This window comes from Lycorma delicatula, chromosome 3 (assembly GCF_047948215.1).
Source record: "Lycorma delicatula isolate Av1 chromosome 3, ASM4794821v1, whole genome shotgun sequence".
NCBI classification, from domain to species: Eukaryota; Metazoa; Arthropoda; class Insecta; order Hemiptera; family Fulgoridae; genus Lycorma; species Lycorma delicatula.
This window is the reverse complement of record NC_134457.1, coordinates 171,165,239-171,186,935: the sequence shown is the minus strand read 5'-3', so window position 1 is coordinate 171,186,935 and position 21,697 is coordinate 171,165,239. Positions and strand designations below refer to the sequence as shown.

Here is a 21,697-nt window from a genome sequence, read left to right as displayed (position 1 = left end):
TGTGTTTAGCAACGTCCAATAATACTGCTCTTACCACGCCGTCGAGTAACACGTGTAGTAGTAATATAATAACAAAAAGAGAAAGAGTAACGCAGGACAGAGACAGAAATACAATAACAGTATGCCACCATACCGTAACACCTCTTACCACGCAACATTCGTGCCGTGCAATCCAATCTAATAATAATACGTCAGACCGTCATCCACATCCATCCCTAGTCTCGTCTCGCTTTCTCTACGTGTCAAGGTCCATAACTAAATAACGACAGACACTTTCTTTTCAATCTATTTTTTTTCTCTCGGTAATACGATAAAAAAAAAACAGTCAAATTTATTATCTCATTATTTTCATTTTTTCTACTGCAGAATAATCTAAGCTATATAATAGTGCTATTTAAAGTATGTATTGGGATTAAAAATAATCAACAAAAAATAAGTATAGAAAAAGCCCTTGGAACGGTTTACACTTCAGTTGGCTATTTCCAAACGTCACACGGTTTTAGTTTTGGGTATTGATCAGCTACAGACTAAATCCCCATCCTGGTAAAATCATCATCTGACAATTACTTGCTGTAGCGGAAATCACCGGCATCCGATAATAAAATAATAATAATTTAGCAAATTATTACTTAAGTAGAATTTTTACTTTAAGTGAATATGCTATCCATCTTCAGCAATCTGCATGAATCTCTTTTTACTCACCATTCTTTTCCCTTAAACTATATACTTTCTTCCAGAGGGTGTTATAAGGGTTTTAAGCTAGACAGCCATTTGATCCCGCCTTATTTGCACAGATACGGTGATAATCTAGGTAAGAATCCAAAAAAGAACGGATAATACCGCAGAAGTATAATTCCTATAGGTTCCTACATTCTTATAAGCAGGTAATAGAGTCTTGGGCTAGTAATATTGGGTCTCCTCATGCATAAGCCTCAATAGAACTAAACAAAAATAAACTTAGTAGACGAGTCAGTAAGCTTCAAACAATAGAAAATTCCTGTCTGTTTCTACCGCAGAGAGTTATAAATTAAAAATGATAAAGCAAACCGACCGAATAAAATGAATAATATATGTATACATCGCTGCAGCATCCTATGGCGACGTACAATAACGAGTCAACATCTTCTTTAAAGTATTTCATACGAAACTTTCAATGAATCATTGTGATAATGTAAAACAAATAAAAAACATGACTAAATAGGTACAATTAAACTAATTTAAAAAAAGTTCTATGAGGCGGTTACAAAACTGCAAAAACTATAACTCATATAATTAAGTCACGTATAATATAATTATTTAACCTAGATATCTGGTCAGGACATATTATTGTTGCAAACTAAACCATAATTAGTCTTATATAATTAAAAATGCTCTTAAGTCCATGATAAAACGGCGGACGAGATTAAAAGATTTTAATATCAGGAAAGAAACCGAGGACAAAATTTTACAAAACGAGACCGCACGTTACAAGCGACCTACATCTAATATTCTTGCTCAACTCGGTATAATAGTTAACGATGATAGACGACGATTCGCTGACGTCAGGATTCCGTTTTGATATATTACTAGTATACGATTAAAACTTCATTTAAATTTGGCTAGCGACAGTCTAGGCACATAACGCTGTCTGGACCGAGTTGTGTGGCTGAATTTCAGAATAAAAAGTTGATAAATGTTTAATTCCTACAATGTTGAAACAATCTTTACTTCGCCGATAACTTCATCGAAATAGATTCATCCGTTACAAATTTAAAATGGAGCAGACAAACAAGATAAATCCAGCTACCACAATTACTTTGTGCTCCGTCAGTAGGACAAATATCCTTTCTGTCACCATCGCATAAATCAACCTAAATTTCAATTTCACTGGTAGGTAAATTATGAAAAAATTTCACACGCAAATAAATTATGAAATAATGCCGGTTACTGAAATTTATAAAACACGAACATACAATGTGAATAATAGTTCTCCCTAAGGAAATAAAAATAACATTCAAATAATATAACCGGGCGAACAAATTTAACCCGGCATTGCTGGCTAGGTCGTTATGCAGTTACTGGTTAGTGAGCGCTCCGCTCACCGTTTGATTTTTTCTCTTCCGTAGTTCGATTATTGTCAATTTTACGCAAATAAGTATTTTTTATTGTTCGTTATTACTAATTAATGATACAAACTAATTTTCTGATACGTACTATTTAACAATAACTATTATTTACTTACGTAAATGATGTATTTTGTTCAGGTTGCTTCTGGAGGATTTAGATACACCTATCATCATATTTGCGTAAGAGCGTAATTTATTTTTATTTTTTATTTAATATAAAATTATTTTTACTTATTATACAAAAAAACATAAACATATAAGTTTCCAGTTTGAAAATTAAAAGGCCATAGTCAACTGCTACAAATTATGAGAAAATTGTTTTTACACTACCAATAACTAATTTGTTTCCTAGAACTAAAAAAACAATCAACTTTAAAGATTTTTTAAAAAATGTATCCCACGTAGCTAAAATAGTTTATTAATTATAAATAGAGTAATATTTTAACTAATCTAAAAAGTTAGCTAAACCTTTTAGCTAACCTTTAGTAAGAAGGGTCCCTTCTTTTTATTGCATTTTGTGCAGATTGTGACTGTACGCTCCATACGAATACCAGAATGACATTTTACGCACAAGCTTGCGTAAAAACGTAAGAAAGTAATGAAACGCATAAATATACACTTGAAAAAACTGAATTTTCCGTAACACAATTATTAGCTACTGAATGCTGCACTCACCGATAGACACTGACAACCAAATTCTACATACCTCAACAAAAAATATGATTACATAAGAAAATAACGATGACTGATATCTCTAAACGTCCAGTACAAAAGGTACATAGTCAGTCATATTTCTAAGAACTGTAAGAAAAAGGATATAACAATCAAAGCATGTAGGGTGACCACAACGCTCTCTAGCCAAAAACGGCGAACCCACCGGATTGGTCTAGTAGTTAAACTTGTCATCGCAAATCAACTGACTTAAGTCAAGAGTTATAGGGTTCACATCCTAGTAAAGGTACTTACTTTTACACGGATTTGAATACTAGATCGCGGATACCGGTGTTCTTTGGTGGTCGGGTTTAAATTAACCACACATCTCAGGAATAGTCGACCTGAGACAGTACAGGGCTACACTTCATTCACAACCATACATATCATTCTCATTCATCCCTTAACGGTGGTTCTGGAGGCTAAACAGAAAGAGAACCAGCAACGGCGGATTCACTTGCTTTAATAACTGAACACTCCAACTTTAATAACTCAATGCGTTTACTAACCGGTTCGAACAAGGGCATATTATGAATATGTGAAGGAATTCGTTGGAAGTTGCATTCGCCTATTCACTGGAAAGTGGCCGATCATCCTTAAAATATATGTGCACAATGCTTTATTATCGCTTAAAAGATGATAATTATACATCTTCACTCTGTACAAGGCCAGTATTATAACATGCGGAATTTCATTTTGTTGTGCATTTTATACAAATGCATTGCTCTAATGCATGAAACCTAAGAAATCTTCACACTTATACATTTATAAATTAGAATGAAATCAGCACTGCAGTTGCAGTATTAATCCGTAAAAATTACGTCCATCTGTGGATTATGCAACTCCTTTGTTCCAATCAAAACGCCTTCGCTGACTTTTTCTTAAACACAACAAAAAATTTAATTCAGACGTAACATTGACTTACCTAATATATATTTAGATCCTAACTTATGCAAGTTGCAGAACTGATAATAACTGTACAGAACTGTTATACATCGAATTAACGTCATAACGATCACGTCCACAGCATTATATTCCTGTAAAAAAAAAATAAAATAATTAAAAGCATTTGACTGGAAAATAAAAACCAATTATTACCGTTGTAAATAAAGTTTATACAAAAATAAATAAATATTTAACAGTTGCAGACTTTAGCACATTTCCCGTAGGGTTGTTTCTGATTGAACTGTTAGTAACATCCTTCAATGACTATCTGGCCTTCCAACAAACTCATAACCTCGTTCAGAACAACCAAATTGGCTTACAGCACTAATGTGACATGAAAAGTTTTGTCACGTTATTTTCATAGCACGAAAAATTTTGTTGATTTTTATCCACGTCTAGGAACGTAGAACCTAAGTTGCAGGACCTCTCCGGAACGTCTAGGATCTCTGGTGGTTTTAACTTTGTAACTTTAAGAAAAAAGTATTACGCTTTCTATGATGGTACGGGTACTTATGATATCAGTCGTTGTACTGATGGTACAACGACTATCTTATATTTCTGTCATATATATCTCAACGAAACTATGCTAACACTTTTTAAAGCGTTTTTATCGGCTCATTAGAGCACTAATGAGATTAAAACGGCCTTATGATAAATATTTAGTTACATAATTTTTTTTTTTTCAAGAACAAGAGGTTAGTTTTCCCGGATAAAATAAAAAAATGTCCCGACATTTTTCAACGTGAAAGTAACTTGGTATGATTGAAAAAAAGATCGCAATTATTTTAACCGTCAATATTAATTTCAAATGCGACTGACAGTAAACTTGAACAGGTTATCAATTAAATAGGTTTTAAAGAATAAATGAATTTAAAAAGAAGAAGTTACGGAATGCCGTGTACGAATATATTGTCGCGTAATGCAGTGAAATTACTGTGTCGGGTACTTGTACAATTCTGTGGAATCAGCTCTCACTATGGACCAATCAAAAACTCAATTTTCCTATTCAGATGATCATACACGAAATCTAATCTGGAGCCGAGATGCTGATCGGGCCTTACCACCACACAAGTGTCCTTATCGGGCCACCCAATCCTTCTTACTAATTACTCCATGTTCGGTCTATACATCGGACGATAAACGAAGAACGTGCTTATCTTACTAAGAAAAACCTAATAATATATATGTTTAAACCCAAAATTTAAGCATTCTTGAGAATATTTTTTTGATTGTCGGAACCACGCTCGTCCGTTTACTTGTTAACGCTTCACTATCGTCTAATGCTCGCTTACGCCCACTTCAAATTTTATCCATAGTTCTCTATAAATCTACTGCCGTGAATATTTAATACCGTGAATTGCAATTAGCAAGAAGCTTACAACATACACATTAACGATAGATTCGATAGCGACAGAGAGATCGACATAACTGAGACCGGCTGGAATTGAACGAGGTGCAGTCTTTATACACGTCTGTGCATACGGTCGAGCAGACGTTCCAGAATGTTCGAGACAATTTTTATGAGTTATAACTTAGATAAATTTTTCGCCAATACTTAAATATAGGATGTTCAACTTAAAAGAAGCTTCATAACTCAGTAATTTATACCAAATACATTTTTTGTTAAACTGCACACGTTGGTGATAGACGGGTAAAATAATATGGAAGATGTTGGTAAGACTGGAGCTAGAGTGGGGAGGACTGTTTACTGCCAGTTTGGACTGTTTGGGTCAGGACTGTTTGGGTATTGCCAGTTTGTGTCAGGCACTGGCTTTTGAGCAAGGTTGTGTAATCGTGTGTTGTCCGTTAAACTGCGGTTAACGTTTGTAGAACGGGTACTCATGATGGAAACTTATTTAGAGACGAAATCTCATGTCGTGTGTCAGCGAAAGTTCACGGAGAGATCTGAAAAGGAAGCACAGTGAAGTGTAATTCAGAAGTTTGTTAAAAAATTTCACGAAACAGGTTCGATGTTAGAGCAGAAACGTTCTACACTGGTCAGTTTTAACGACACAGGTCGTACAGAACATTAAAACGGCAGTTATAAGATCTCCTTCTAAAACTTTGCTAGACTAAAAGAATTTTGACTAACTGCCCACACTGTTGTGAAGAGAATACTGAAATCTTATACGTATCGAATGCAGGTTTTCCATAAGCTAACTAATTCTGATTATGCTAAAAAGGTTCACTACCGTCAATGATTCAAGAACTTTATTAGAAGCAACATAGTATTTTAGATCAAGTATTTTTTCAGAAATGAAGTTTTTCCCTAGGTAGGTACGTTAATAGTCAGAATTACCTGATCTGCGGTATTGAAAACCTGAAAATTTTTCCTTGAATCTCCCCTACACCCACAAAACATTGGGTACGGTATGCGATTTCAAGGCGACGAATAATGGGACCCTTTTTAAAAAAAAAAACTATGAGCACTGCCAATTAGAAAGAAAGAAGGAAAGAAAGAAATTATCCAACACTTCATAGCTTTAATGCAAGAGGATGAGCCTGACTACTGGTTACAACAGGACAGCACAACTTATCAAACAGCACACTCTAATATGAAGATGCTAAAGGATTTTTCCGGTGGAAAAAACTTAAGACAATACTGTCTCCAAACAAAATGAATGCCAGTTAAATAAAACGGTATGGATTTTAAATAGACATTACCTCACTGGCATTGAACCAGATTACAAAGGACACCGAAATTTGGAGCACTCATTTAAACCTAATTTCACTTACAACAATGTACAAGAATCCTGCACCTTTCATTTAAAAGGAAAAATCATAATAATGTAACTTTATCATATACAGAATGATTCAAAGAAACGGGAAATTTTGTAAGTTGTGTTGGTAGCCGTGGGCGATTGGTACCACTTGATAAGTGGCGGCAGCCTCTCTAACCTAACCTGCCATTTAGTTGTCATGGATCCTTGGAGTGGTGCGCAACGTGCATTTGCTATCAAAGCGTTTTACAAAAACAATGACAGTGTGGAGGGAGCGCGTAGAGAATTTCGCCGTCATTTTAATCTGTGACGGCATGACCGTGTTCAATCAGCACATGCAATTAAAACATGGATATCTAATTTTGAGGAAACTGGTTCGGCAATGAAAAAGAAACCTCCAGGCCGTGAGCGAACCGTCCGTACACCACAGAATGTTCAAGCTTTACAAGATGCTGTCACACGAAGTCCACATCGGTCAATCCGTCGTCTATCAGCATCTTTACAATTGCATAGTTCAAGTGTTCGAAGAATGTTAGTGAAGGACTTGCAATACCATCCATACAAGTTGCAGATCGTCCAGGAACTGAAACCGAACGATGCAGTTGTGCGAGCACAATTCTGTAATGTAATGCTTCAGAAGATAAATGGATAACGAAGAGTTTGTTCACCAACTGTGGATGTCAGACGAAGCGCATTTCCACCTCAGTGGATTTGTTAACAAGCAAAATTTCAGATACTGGGCACAAGAAAATCCTACGCAGCTACACCAGCGTCCGTTGCACAGCTAGAAAGTGACCGTGTGGTGTGCTATGTCATCTTACGGTGTTATAGGCCCTTATTTTTTTATGACAACGGGCTTGCGATTACAGTGACGTCGGCTCGTTACGTAGCCATGCTTGAAACCTTTTGTTGGAACAACAAAAGAGATTTCCACCAATTCTTAACACAGCCTGGTTTCAACAAAACGGAGCTACGTCACATACTGTACGAATATCGATGGCAGCTGTACGCCGATTGTTTGGACAACGTGTCATTTCACGAAATGGTAACATTAGATGGCCTCCCAGATCGCCTGATCTCTCAGCTTGCGATTACTTTTTGTGGGGTCACCTTAAAAGCAAAGTGTTCCACAGTAGACCCGCTACAATGGAAGAACTGAAGGCAAAGATCCGAGAAGCAATTGCGGAAATTCCAGTTGAGATGTTACGTCAAACCATGAACAATTTAACGAAGAGACTTCGTGAGTGTTTACGTAGAAGAGGAGGTCACCTGCAAGATGGCATCTTTAAAAAATAAACTAAAATGTATGTATCCTAAAATGGCAACATTAGTACAATTACATGAAATAAAATTCATTTCCTAAAAAAAATGTTTCATTAACGTTATTTAATTTTTTTTTTAATTTCCCGTTTCTTTGAATCACCTGTATAATCTTAACAACATATGGAAGGCACCCATTATGTAACAGTTTGAGATTTCGACCTCATAAAGTCTCAAAAGAACCCTATTCGGAGAAAAGATACTTTTTTGGATTTTTACTTCTGGCATGGACCAAAAGTTTTAGGGGTGTCCTCCTTATAGCACGTGCGTAATTAGCAAAATTTTGAACGAACAAAACCCGGTTCATTCTATCAACGTAAAAATGAAAAATACAAACAAACAATTTATATCGATGAATGTCAAGAAAGAAGTTCGAAAATGTAAAAAAAAGAAAATATTAATGTCTTCTAATTTTGTAAATAATACAAATGTTCTTCCACTGAACCGGAATAAAAACTAACAATATAATCAAGAAATAAACAACCAGAAAAAAGAATAAATAAAGAAAAACTTACCTCTAAACTTAAGCACGATCTATGAGACCCACAGTGTTGAGTGGCCAAATTAACTGGAGCTGCCGGTTTATCCAAAGAAAATATACAAGCGGTAAGCGTTAAAGTTCCAACTATAACTTCCCACGGATGGCTAGCACAGAACTCTCCGTGCCGTCTGAACATTTCAACAAACATTCTTTTAAAATTGAAAATTAACGATTCTGTATTCGATCACTATCAGTCTGATATATCTGATTAACCTGCAATAAAACAAAATACATACAATTAAAAACATATACAAAATCAAAAAACATACTAGAGAAACGGAAAATGTTATCAAATCCACAACTTACAGGAATGCATTATTCCAATAATTATACGAGGCAAAGAATCTACGCAATCGATGCAAAGTGCAATGTCATGTGAATTATATAAAACCCGTATTAGACATAGCATCTTAATGGACACAAATACAATCCTGACGAAAGGCAATGATTGTCCGTGTAATACCAAAGAATGCTGCCAGAAAAAGTAACGATACAATATAGAGTATCTAAAATGTATTATAACCCTGTCAATTTGAAACCGCCAGTAATATTCTGCATTAGTGTACACGATAATACAGCAATAACACATTTCATAGTTTCATCACCTATCGTGGCGTTAAACACCACTCCTACAAGGTTGCGAGTCCTAAATTATGATTGTATATTTAAAAACCTCATTTTCTCAAAGAATAAGGCCTCAAAGTTGTCAATAAAATTGAGAATGAAGATATAGACAAATAAGTCAAAGTCTGAAGGACTTAACCTTTTTAAAGAAAGCAAAAAGAATACAAGATTTTTTTTATAATAATAACAATCGGTACTTTGACCGAATACAGGTGTCACTGACTACATGTTCCAAATTTATTTTTAATGATATACGAACGCTATTTGAATTAAATACCTCGAATGGAGAGGACAAGGAAAGAATAACTCCTTATCACAATGATGTAAATTCAACTCAAAATCTGTATTTATTCTCCTCCCCCGGGCTAGATAAACGTGAAGCATAAACACAGCCCGGGGGAATGTCTATTACTCTACCGAGCCTACCTGCCTACCGGCTGTAAGTCCGGCATGACAGGCAGGCCCGCCGGTAGGATCTTAATTTCCTTGCCTTGCCTCTAACCCCAGTGCAAAGCCACCAGGTCCGACAAAGTCGAGCCCAGCGACCCCACCCTAGAAGCCGGGACTCGGTCTAGCACTGCCTGCCTCAAACGGAGCCAACCCGAAGGTCACCGCCGCTGGAACTCGGTCTTTCAAGCGCCTGCCTCTAACAAGCGCGAGCTACAGGTCGCACCTGCCGGGACTCGTTCTTATCAGCTCCGGCGTTGTGTAGGGTTGCAGCAAATGTACCTGCCAGTAGAAAATCAATATGCGTGTCGGTGCGTGGGTGAAAAATTCGAATCTCAACTTCGAGACCGTCATTCGTTTTCTATATACTTGGGCGTTCGAACCATCAAGTGTTGCTTAGTGTCACTGTAAATCGGGTGCGAGTCCGAATTCATTAGTCGACTGGAACGATTTTATTAAAGAAGCGTCTTGACTGTATTGAACAGCACAAGCAAGATAAAATTAGGAGAAACCGTATGGTCATCGAAATCATGAGACGCTGTTCTCGAGGCGCAAAAACATGCTGGTCGCGTCTACTCATAACAATAGATTTTCGGCGGCAATTTCGTGAAAATCTGCTGATAGATAAAAAAAAAGCTGCCGATAGATCGATAGATCGCCTGTTGAATGCTATCAAAGACTACGTTAATGAGGGATGCATATTGTGCTCGGATTCATGGTACGCCAGAAATCCTATGCACCGGAAACGGAACGGTTCCACTATTATACTGTGAAATCATTGGTACCGTTCGTTGATACTCACAGCGGTGCGGAAATGGAAAGTCGCGGAAATGGAAAAATAAAAAGCACAGAGGAACTGGCAGGCACCACGTGAAATCCAACTTCGCCGAATTCATGTGGCGTCGCTTAACACGGAGTTGAGAAACAATCGATGCAATATACCTGGCCGCCGGATATCGCCATGCATTAATCAGTAAGTAAATTTTCGTTATCTTTTAATTTGAAATAATTCAACAGCTCATAAAGCAATATTGAATCAAGAAATTCGTTCGAAAAAGACGCAGATTTGAAGGGAACACATAATAGCGTCGGTATTCCATAAAAGTACATAGAAATTTAACGTGAATAACTACATCAAAAAACCTAGAACTTACAGTTTTTTTAAAAAGGGATAATGCAGTTAAAACTGTGGTACTTTGGGTAATAACAAACATTAAAGACCTCAACCTTAAAAAAAATTTAAGTTATCTTATCGAAAACCCCATTTAAAGTTCTTGCTAAATCTTTTTTAGAGTTGCGAAGGCAATATTTAAAGAGATTTTTCAACTAGACATGATAAGTTCAGAAATTATTTTTATAAAATAGGATCGGTTTTCGAGAAAACTCAAAATTTAAACAATTCAATATTTCGATAGAATAGTTGGCAAAATGTATTTATTCCAAAATAAATTTTAAAGATTAAAAGAAAAGGATAATCCTCTTGGGCCACTAGTTCGTTATAAGGCAGTTATAGAAAAAACTGAATAAAATACCTGCTTTATAATATTATATTATGCAACAGAATTTACATATGAATAATATTTTAAGTTCTTTTCAAGAAATAATAATAAAACCCAGAAGTGACATTTAAAGATAAGATAAATAGAAAATCAAGGTAACAAACAGTCAATAAACTAAACGGGCCCAATTACATTATAAAGTTGTAATAATAACAAATATACGCACGTGCATATAATATTGTTCGACGTACAGATTCCTTTCAAAAGAAACAGGAGGTGTTCATTCACTAAGTATTTGTAGACTATTAATTTTAGAATTATAATTTTGATTAATATGTTTCTCTTTATATAAGAGCAAAATAAACCAACTCTCTTTTTTATTTTATTGAAAGTTCTAAATGAATAAGTACCGTAAAGGATTTTTTAATAAGAGACAACCGACAAACAAAATATCATTATAACAAATCAAGGTTGAATCGTTCATAAATGAGTATTCTTTTAAAGAAATAAAACAAAGAATAAATATTTCCTACGTGAAAATACCACGAGATCTAAAAAATATTCAAGCTAAAATCTAGTCTAAAAAAGAGTTTAAAGAACTAGTCTGGCCTTCAAGAGAGCCTATATAAAAAACAATCGATTTTTTCGTTTTAAAATAATTGATATTTTATATTTGCCCTTTTATTTTTTAGTTTTAGATTTTTAAAGTTTTATCTTTTTGTCGCAATCGGTAAAAATAAATGTGTGCTACGAGAAAACGTAAAGGCGTTCTGAATTTTTTTACGGCATTCATAATTTGTTTATTTAAAAAAACTTTAATACACGCTTTAAAAAACTATTTCATAAAGATATGATAATGATTGCATAAATGAGGAAAATACTCTTTAATTACATCATTAACAATCCTATTTCTGACAATTATACCTTTTGATTAATATGTTTTTCTTTTTAGTAATTATTTAATGATAAGCGCAAAATAAACTAAATTCTCTAATGAAAGAAACGAAATGGTAAATTAGTATTTACCATTAATTAGCGTTTAACATTAATGTTAAATTATTATCGATGCTCTAATCACCAACCAGAAATGTATTTCCTTACGCGGAACTAAAAAAAAAGAAAGTTAATTTTAATCATCAACTATAAATAATATATAAATTACTTATTCAAAGTATTATTATTATTTCAATTAGTTAATAATATTCGTAGTATATTCGTTTTTATGTATTATATATATATATATATTTCAATTTACACATTTATATCTGAAAATTTTAAATAAATTTATATTATTCATAAAATTTGTTTGGAGTTTTCATGAACGTAAAATCGGTTTAAGTAGCTCAAGAGTTACTTAAGTTAAAGGAATAACTTAGTTAATTGGTAATATATTTAAATATATTACCTTTACGAATATAAGGACAGATCGACCCAGATTTTACATCGCAAAGAGAAAATATTAAAATCAAGACAGTCTGGATCGTGTAATTTAAAGATATATCGGGGGTGATGCACAACAGCATCACAGAATATATAATTAATCACAACGATTAAAAGTAGAATGATTTTATTTAAATTATAAACAAATCAAGTATAAGGTGAAAAATACGAATTATAAAAAATGACCACAAATCAAAAGACATTAAATTTTATTTATCTTTTATTTTGTATTTTTAATAAAAATTGCACAAATAATAGGGAACAACGCAAAATTCTCTACAAAAGTTTTTTTATTAGTTGAATAATTTCTTACCACATACAAACAGTATTTTCTTTACCCATGTTTAACACTAAACACCACCTACCTTTAGAAGAGATAGTTTATAACCTGTTAATAATTAATTGATAAAAAGGATTATGTAGTCGAAAATTAATTATACTATGGTAAATTACGCTAACTACTTTACAGTAAAATAAAAAAATTCAATTTTAATATCTATTGCAATTAAATAATCGACCCGATTTTTTTTATAATTATAATTCCCGTGATTATTCAAATTAAAATGTTCCATTTTAGAAGATGTAATAAAAAAAATAAGAGATAAAAGCTGGTAACTACTAAACAACAGTGCTAAAACCCGTATAATTTAGGATGACATTCAAACACGAATGTCAATAGTTTTAAAATTGAAATTTAAAATAAACAACTGCCTTTTACAACAACAACCGAATTCTTAAAGTAGAACATATTAACTACCGCAAACATAAATAAGTAACTAAATAGCAATTCAGTTAATAATAACCATGAAATTTAACAATTAAATTATTTCAGAGACAATAAAATTAAAATACTGTGTAATTAAATAAAACTCCTTCAAAAGATTCAATTTGTTCGTAATTATTAATGTAGTACTATAATAAAAGCAAACTTGTATTTTTCTATTAAAAAAAAAATCCGGTTCAATTTTCTCTTTCTAATTAATTTTTTTTCGACAAGATATTCAGGATTTTTTTTACAGCTAAACGGAGAGAGTAAATAATCAGACTTTAGAATATTACAAAAGATAAAAATGTTCCCGTCATGAAAAAATTAGTATTGAGTGCGTCACTTCGACTATATAAATAAAAATACCATAATATAATTGCCTATCACTTTAAAATAACTATAAAAAACAATCAGAGAAAAAACTGTAATAAGTGGGGAAAATGTCTCCATTGGGGAAATTCTCCTTTGGAAAAATTCATAAACCAGAAATGTTTTGTTCCCATTTTAATAAAAAATTACCGTAATTTTTTTAAGGGAAGAATAAATACCCTTCACTTAGTCCCACGATTATTCATTAAACCGTAATCGTACAAATTTTAAGTGATAAAAATACGGAAGTAATCATTGCGCAAATTTCCGTATTTCTACTCTCTTTTATCTTATCGAAAAGCTGCTTACTAACAACCCTGCGAACTCTGTGACATTTGGCCGTAATAAATATGTAATAAATAAACTATGTAAAAACATATTGCAATAAATATAGTAGGCAAAAACAAGAAATGATCTACAGTACAAAGATAAATTTTTTTTTTTTTTTTTTTTAATTTAAAACACAATTCAATTAAAAACGGCAATCGCTTGGGATATTAATTTTACTGATGATTAGGAATTAAAGAATCGACTAAAAACTTAACCAACGGTTAATTAAAGAAATCAAACCGTAGATTTATTAACGGCAATAAGGTTCAACGCTAAGTTCCCAGGAGTTGCTCACCTAAATCTGAATATATTGTAATCACCACTATACTATACTATACTATATTGTAAACCAAGCCAACAACGTCAATTGTTGCGACTACAAGCGATGCGTCGTCACCGCCAAGATAATACATATACTTTTTTATTTTGTCCCTTGATTTTGTCCGTGATATTTTGTCCCTTTTCAAACCCACCCGGATTAATAAAAAAAACCCTAAAAATAATCAAATATTATTCTAACTGCTTATGTCATTCAGGCAATGCGTCGTCATAGCCTGACATGACAACTGATTTACGTCAACTGACAACTACCTTTCCAAATATAAATATTGTAGGAAAGTATTCTCAATTATAACTGCTAAATTCAGGTTCCATTCTTGGCAAGTCGAAAACATGCTCCTTCAATTTAAAAAAAAAAAAATATATATATATATATGCACACACTTATAGAAGAAATTCTCAAATAATTCAGCCTAAATTGAATATTTGTTTCGGTTTCGTCGACCTTTCTTCCTTCGGTTATGTATATAATAAAAATAAAAACAAGTGGATTTGTGTCGGGGCGCTCGGCCGTTGGTTTAACGTGAAACTACCGACCTTGGATGAAGTTCCTACGAGCTACAGACCGACCAACTTAACGGGAAAGCCACCATCGTAATTTTTTTTAACAAAACTGAAGGTCTCCAATGCAAAATTTTAGTTCCTTCATTTGACCTATTTACAGATAAATAGGTCCGTTTGTATGTCAGCGAGTCACTTTCGGTGTATTGGATTGAAATAAAAACGAGACGACTGCGTACTAAATCTAATTTTAATACAAAACAGGTACTAAATGGTACAAGAAAAATATTCCGACTAATATTCGACGGCAATTTTGTTCAACATTGATATGTGATATGAGAAGTAAGAGACATAAGGGATAATAAGTAGCGGTAGAGATGCTAATAAAGTCGGCGTCGTCCCTGAGCACACCGTGCCAGCTTTGCGACGCTCCCGAAACAGTCTCGTTCGCTCGGCACCGGACATTGGGGTACATATGCGTGGCCCATAACCTCCCTTTTCCAACGATATACATAATTTATATCTCCGGCTGGCTTTTGCGCGGGCTGAAGCTGACATATTGAATTTTGATACTTTTTTACATGTTTATTTAATTTTCAACACGTAAATATCGTCCAAAATACAATTATTATTACTTAAATCCATCTATCTCGACAAACTCTAACTACAAACACAGGAATCACCACGCTATCACGAGCTGCACCGGATGGAAATGAGCGAGAGCGCCAGTTTTGGCCGATCTTCTCTGAGCCCCCTCCCCGCCAACCCGCTCGCCAGTGACGCAAACTCAAGGTCGTATCGGCGAGCTGACCGTGTAAGTTATAAAATGACACCGCATTTACGTTTCTGAGACTGATAGTTAGGGAGTTATTAAGGCAGAACGATATAAACCTTTTCGTTACGCTACAAATTTCTGTTCTGGTACCCGTATGTTTCGGTGCGATTTTAAAGACGTTTCACGTCAAAATCTAGTTTTGAATAAACTCGAATTTAATTACGATGAAATTATAACTAGTGAAGAATTTTAGTTCTACCGTTTTACTTTCCAGTGACAAATAAACATTAGATTTGAAGAAGACAAATCCCCTTCTTCACTATACACAATCGTCACTATTAAAAAACCAAAAAATAATTATAATAGATAATTACATCCTAATCTCTTTGCAATACCGTATGAACACCAAAACCTTGGAAAAATTCTTTAATTAAAGAATTACTATTATTAAAACGACAAAAGAAATTAGACGGCAATACCATAATCCACCTTGCTGCAAACAGCAAAAAAAAAATACTACCTAAAAACACACAGAGATAAGGCTGAAACAACATTAAGTTGATCTAATATAAAATAAGATTATAAATTAATTAAATTTAGTACCACGTAAACTTTTATGACGCTAAACATTTTAAATTATCATTTTTGATCTATAAGTGTTTATCTGAATTCATTAATAATAATTTTAAAGCTACTAAGCTTGCAGTAAAACATTTCATTTAACAATGCAACATGCTGATTATTTAAGTAAATATGAAAATTAAAATGAGTCACGATCATTAAATGTGTAAATAATACTTTGCACACCTATTTCCCTCCCAGTCTCTCACGTTCACATGTTAACGCGCGCACGTATGATTTTGGCGAAACGGCAACTTTTATAAGTCGACTTACGTCATATTATGTGCACGCGCACGAATACTAACGTATGGGTATACCGATAACATACAGCAGTTTTGTCACACAATGTTATTACTAATTTAACTGAAAAAACTCTACGATCTAACAACCAGATTGACAAACTAAAACTAAATATTAGTTGTAATCCAAAGTGCCATACGTTATGTTTTACTGAAAAAAATAAATAAAAAATAATATATATAAAACAAAAGAATTCGTTGGATACCAAAAATAATGATTTCTCTTCACAAGATTTTATTTTCAGAACCTCTCCTCCTTCCACAATTTAAGTGAAACAAAAATATAAATAATAAATGAACACAATTTTATAAAAATGAAAAACTAAGGACTATGAACTTTTTAAACATAACCTGAAGTCATCGATACAAATTGACTTCTGAAAATTACGGTCTATTTTTACTTTACCGTTGAGATATACGTTGCCAATAACGGGTAAGTAATAAATATATATATATATATATATATATAATCAGTGAAAAAAGCTAAAAAGAAATTAACAAAAAATTAACATTTAAATAAATTGTAAATAGTCTAAGAAAAAAATGTTATTCCAGTGCTCCAAAGTTAAAGAAATCTTTTTTTGTCGGAGTTCGTGTGTGTTACATATGTATGTTGGCCTGTATTTGGTCTTAACTCTACAACCCGCTAACCGATTTTCTTCAAACTTTGTAGACAGTTACACCTGTGGGGAGGAAAATGTATTAATGTTTAGAAAAAAAGAATGGGGGTGTTTTACCTCCCTTTTTATTAAGAAAAATTATGTTCTAGAAAAAATTGGACCTTTTATAAGAAAAACTTTTCTTACAATAGTTGCAGTTTTTTTAAGATCACAAATTACTAAAAATATTTATTTAATATTCACTCCCCAAAAAAATAGCTTTATAAATTTTTCTTTTTTAGCTATGTTTTGTTACAGAAAAAAGTTAATGCGAGTTTTTTGCATCTATATTTTCTACATCGATAGGCCTACAAACCATTAAAAAAATAATTTTCCCATCCCACTCTAACAGTCTATGGCAAAAAAAGAATATTTTTTCTAATCTTTTAATATTTTTTTTAGATTTATTTTTAATTTAAATCCATCTCGCAAGTTATTCAGTGCGTTTAAAACTTAAAAATCGTAATTCTTGATAGCCCTTATTCTTTAGTATTTCTTGAAAAGAAAAATTAACCAAAAAATGTCACACCCCCTTCCTAGAAATCCACAACTTTGTTTAACATGATGGTTATATCTTTGTATTTTATATAATTTTAAAAAGTTTCTTAATAAAAATACAAATGAAGCTTAAAACGACTGAAGTGAAAAAACATTTTTCCCAAAAGTCATTTCAACCAAACCGGTTGAAAACGAGTATATAAGAGGGGAGGAATATTTTTATGTTTTTCAATAAAAAGGAATTTACTATCATAAAAATGCAATAAACTTTAAACGACTGAATTGAAGAAAATCTTGTTTGCAAAAGTCATTGCAACCAAACCGGTAAAAAACGAGTGTATAAGAGGGGAAGACTAATTATAAGAAATAAGAAAAAAATCACCTATTAACATTCGCATGAGAAGAATATTTTTATTTTTATTATTTCAATAAAAAGAATTTTTATCATAAAAATACAATAAACTTAAAACGACTGAATTGAAGAAAATCTTGTTTGCAAAGGTCACTGCAACCAAACCAGTAGAAAACGAGTGTATAAGAGGGGAAGACTAATTATAAGAGATAAGAAAAAAAATCGCCTATTAACATTCGCATGAGAAGAAAAATTTTATTTTTTTCAATAAAAATGAATTTTTATCATAAAAATACAATAAACTAAAAACGATTGAGTTGAAAAAAATCTTGTTTGCAAAAGTCATTGCAACCAAACCGGTAAAAAACGAGTGTATAAGAGGGGAAGACTAATTATAAGAAATAAGAAAAAAATCACCTATTAACATTCGCATGAGAAGAATATTTTTATTTTTATTATTTCAATAAAAAGAATTTTTATCATAAAAATACAATAAACTTAAAACGACTGAGTTGAAAAAAATCTTGTTTGCAAGTCATTTCAACCAAACCGGTAGAAAACGAGTGTATAAGAGGGGGAAAATACTTATAAGAAATAAGAAAAAAACATCACCAATAAACATTCGCACGAGAAGAATATTTTTATAATATTCTTCAACTTTCAAAATAATTGATAATCTATAGACTAAGTAGATAAAATTTAGCAGGACAATAGAAATGCTAACGTGTTAAAAGGACAGAAATACAGTAATAATAATGTACGAAGGAAATACAGTTAGAAAATATAATTATGAATGTAATAATTATCTCGGATAGGTAAGTGGAGGAAGAAGGTCGATTGAACAAATGAGATTATCTTGCGCGCATGCACATAGACAAGCGCACGCGCCCTCTCAGAGATCTTGGTAACCTTGATAAAATAGATGAATAATAATTAGTGAGAGGCGCGCGCATAAAGAGAATGTGGTTTCGGTGGAAAAAATCAGTTGAAATGGTCGTTCACCGGCTTAGAGCGATAACCGAAAACAGCGGTCAACGAGCTCAGTTGTATTATATTTAAACCTTTCTTCGTGGTCCATAATAAATTGTCCTTTCAATGATCATTGCGATAAGTCTCACACTCACACAAACAGAGCTGTTTTTTAATCGACTGATATTGCTTAACAAGTGTTGCAATCTGGCCGTATTCGACCACCGTTGCTGAGTGAGTCAAGGTCCGACGAAGAAGCTAGCCTGCTTGCTTGAGAGACACATACTGAACGAAGCAACTGTGCCACAAACAGGTCGACGAGTAAGTACTGACAATCTCTCTGATCGGATGCCCCTGACTTCTTTATAATTAACACTAATAATACTACACGATAATTATGTAATATACTCTAGTAATGTTAACGTAAAAATATTTAAAAAATGTTTAAGCAATTTTTTTAAAATAATAAACATACTTTCACCGTCAGTTCAGGAAAAAAATCGCAAATTTAAAAGTTAGAAACCAAAAAATACTCAAGTCCCTTGTAAATTAAGCTCTTATAACAGATTTTATTTCCTTTAATAGGTAGAAAGTAACCTCAAATTTCAATAAAAATATTAATAAACGGAATATAATGGTTACGTTCATAACCCAATTTAAAATTAAAAAAATCCCTTTCGGCACGCCGGAAGGCGGAGGTAGATTTCACCAGTGCTAAGTAGGATAAAAAAATTTCCACCTTACAGTTAAGAAAAACTTCAAATTTACTCAATACGACAATGGTTACATGTGCAAAAAAAGTTTCACGTGTTTAGCAAACGACAAACCCCATCTTCTTGCAATTCCAGTAACATTTTGGTCATCCCTTGCCGTAAGGGTTGGTCATATCAAAAATTGTTTAAGACAAAAGTTTAGGTAATGTTTAGAAGACTACGCCCACTAACGTCCACTTTAAACCGATTCGATACTGTGCCTATTAAGGGAGGTATGATTCTTTTTTGTCTTCGAAACCCCATTTTTTCAACCCCCTGGGCTAATGGTTGTGATATTTAAAAAAAACTTAGATAAGTTTTAGGCCATTATAAGAGTAGTAGGAACTTTATACGAATTCGATATTTTACTTAAAAGAAAGTTATACTTAGTTTTTTCGAAAAAACCCCCCATTTCTACCCGCATGGTCCGTCTTTGGCCGTTAACGAACTCGACCAAGATTTCGGGACGAGTTATTTTTAAGAAACAATTTGAATGTGAATGGCGAAAAACTACGGCAGTTATCGTGAAAATATATATATATTTCACTTATATATATATATATATATATATATATATATATATATATATATATATATATATATTATTTCTTATAATAATATATATATAATAATAATATATATTATATATATACACACACACACACACACACATATATATATATATATATATATATAAACTTTTGAGCTGAAGGTGGTTTTGCAGTCTGGGGGATGTGAAACGCGAAGATATGTCGAAATTTTCCGGAAGTTGAATCATGGTACCAATTACAATAGGTAGCTTTCTTATGAAATCTACCTAAACGTTTTGCTACAAACTGCGGCGAGATAATATGTACCAGCGTTTTCTATTCCCAAACCGTGAAACGATTTCTCACAATGAACTCGACAACCTCTACGTATATCCAACGACAACAATAAACAGTGATAGTGACAAATATATTTTTATTGCATTTAAAAAGTAACAAACTAAGAGAAGTGTAATAACATAAGACAAAATGCTAATCACCTTAAAGGATTACTCAAATCTGAACCGAGGCATCGTAACAGTATCGTAATTTTTCGCTTCGCTACGTGGAAATGAAAAGTAAAGAAAAAGTTACAATAAAATGTTACTCAGCCGAACCACTCACTGAAGTAAAATTATTAATATTTCAGTCTATAAACAATTTGTATAAAAAAAAAACTGCGCGAAAACAGACAGTCTATAATTACTTATAAATAAAACTACTTCCGGTATTTGCAACTATTTTTCATCGAAGAGAGACGGGCTCCAATATCAGAAATTTTAAAAAATGTTAAAAAGTTATTTAATATAGTAAACGCTTCAGTTTTTGTTTCCTTAAAATACACAAACAGAATGTAGACTACGTCAAACAGTCAAACAGTTCTTGACTATGAGGGAAGTATCATCCTCGGTGTATGTTTCAATTGCTATGTAAACTACATTCAACTGACAAACTTTTCAATAATAGCACACTAAATTTATGTCGATCGTTGATTCTCAACTTAATGAGTAACAAACAGATGGATAAAAGTTCTGAAAATGTTAAAAATTATCTTTTAACTTCATTTAAAAATAGAACCTTTTGTTGAGCGGTTTGAAACAAAAGAGATTTTTTTTAAATAATTTTCGTATTACCCTCCAGAAACCATTTACAAAAAAAATCTAAACCTACATGGCCGTTTCAACTGTTAATCAATTATCAGTAGACACTATGGAAAAATGATATATATTAAAAAATAAGTAAAAAAATAAACTAAAAAACAAGTATTAACAATAATAGTAAACTATAATAGTAACTAATAATACAGTAAAAACCTAGGGTTCACAGATACTATAACTTATATACTTGTTAACAATAATTACAGTAAACTATGGTAATAATAAACAATATTAATAAATAATATCAATTGACAAATAAACAACAGTTACGAAGCGTTATAAAACAAATATTTCTGGCCTGGAATTTTAGTACAAGAAAAAAACAAATAACTGTTGTTCTAGGCAAACTCAATGGAAAGCGTAAATTTGGTAATGTAGAAACCAATTAAATATCCAACCGACCTCGTGTGAAAGGTCTAAATAAACCATGG

General features: G+C 32.7%; 1 protein-coding gene across 3 annotated transcripts in view; it reads right to left on the bottom strand.

Annotated features, from left to right (window-relative positions):
- The window catches only part of Hmgcr (HMG coenzyme A reductase), a 158,266-nt gene that overhangs the window by 96,692 nt on the left and 39,877 nt on the right, over positions 1-21,697 (bottom strand). For all 3 annotated transcript variants that reach the window (XM_075361034.1, XM_075361032.1, XM_075361033.1), the window contains 2 exons: positions 8,317-8,555; positions 3,742-3,853 (listed from right to left, as the gene is read on the bottom strand). In XM_075361034.1, the coding sequence (XP_075217149.1) occupies positions 3,742-3,853; positions 8,317-8,490 (286 nt within the window). In that variant the 5' untranslated portion in view covers positions 8,491-8,555. The remainder of the gene's footprint in view (positions 1-3,741; positions 3,854-8,316; positions 8,556-21,697) is intronic.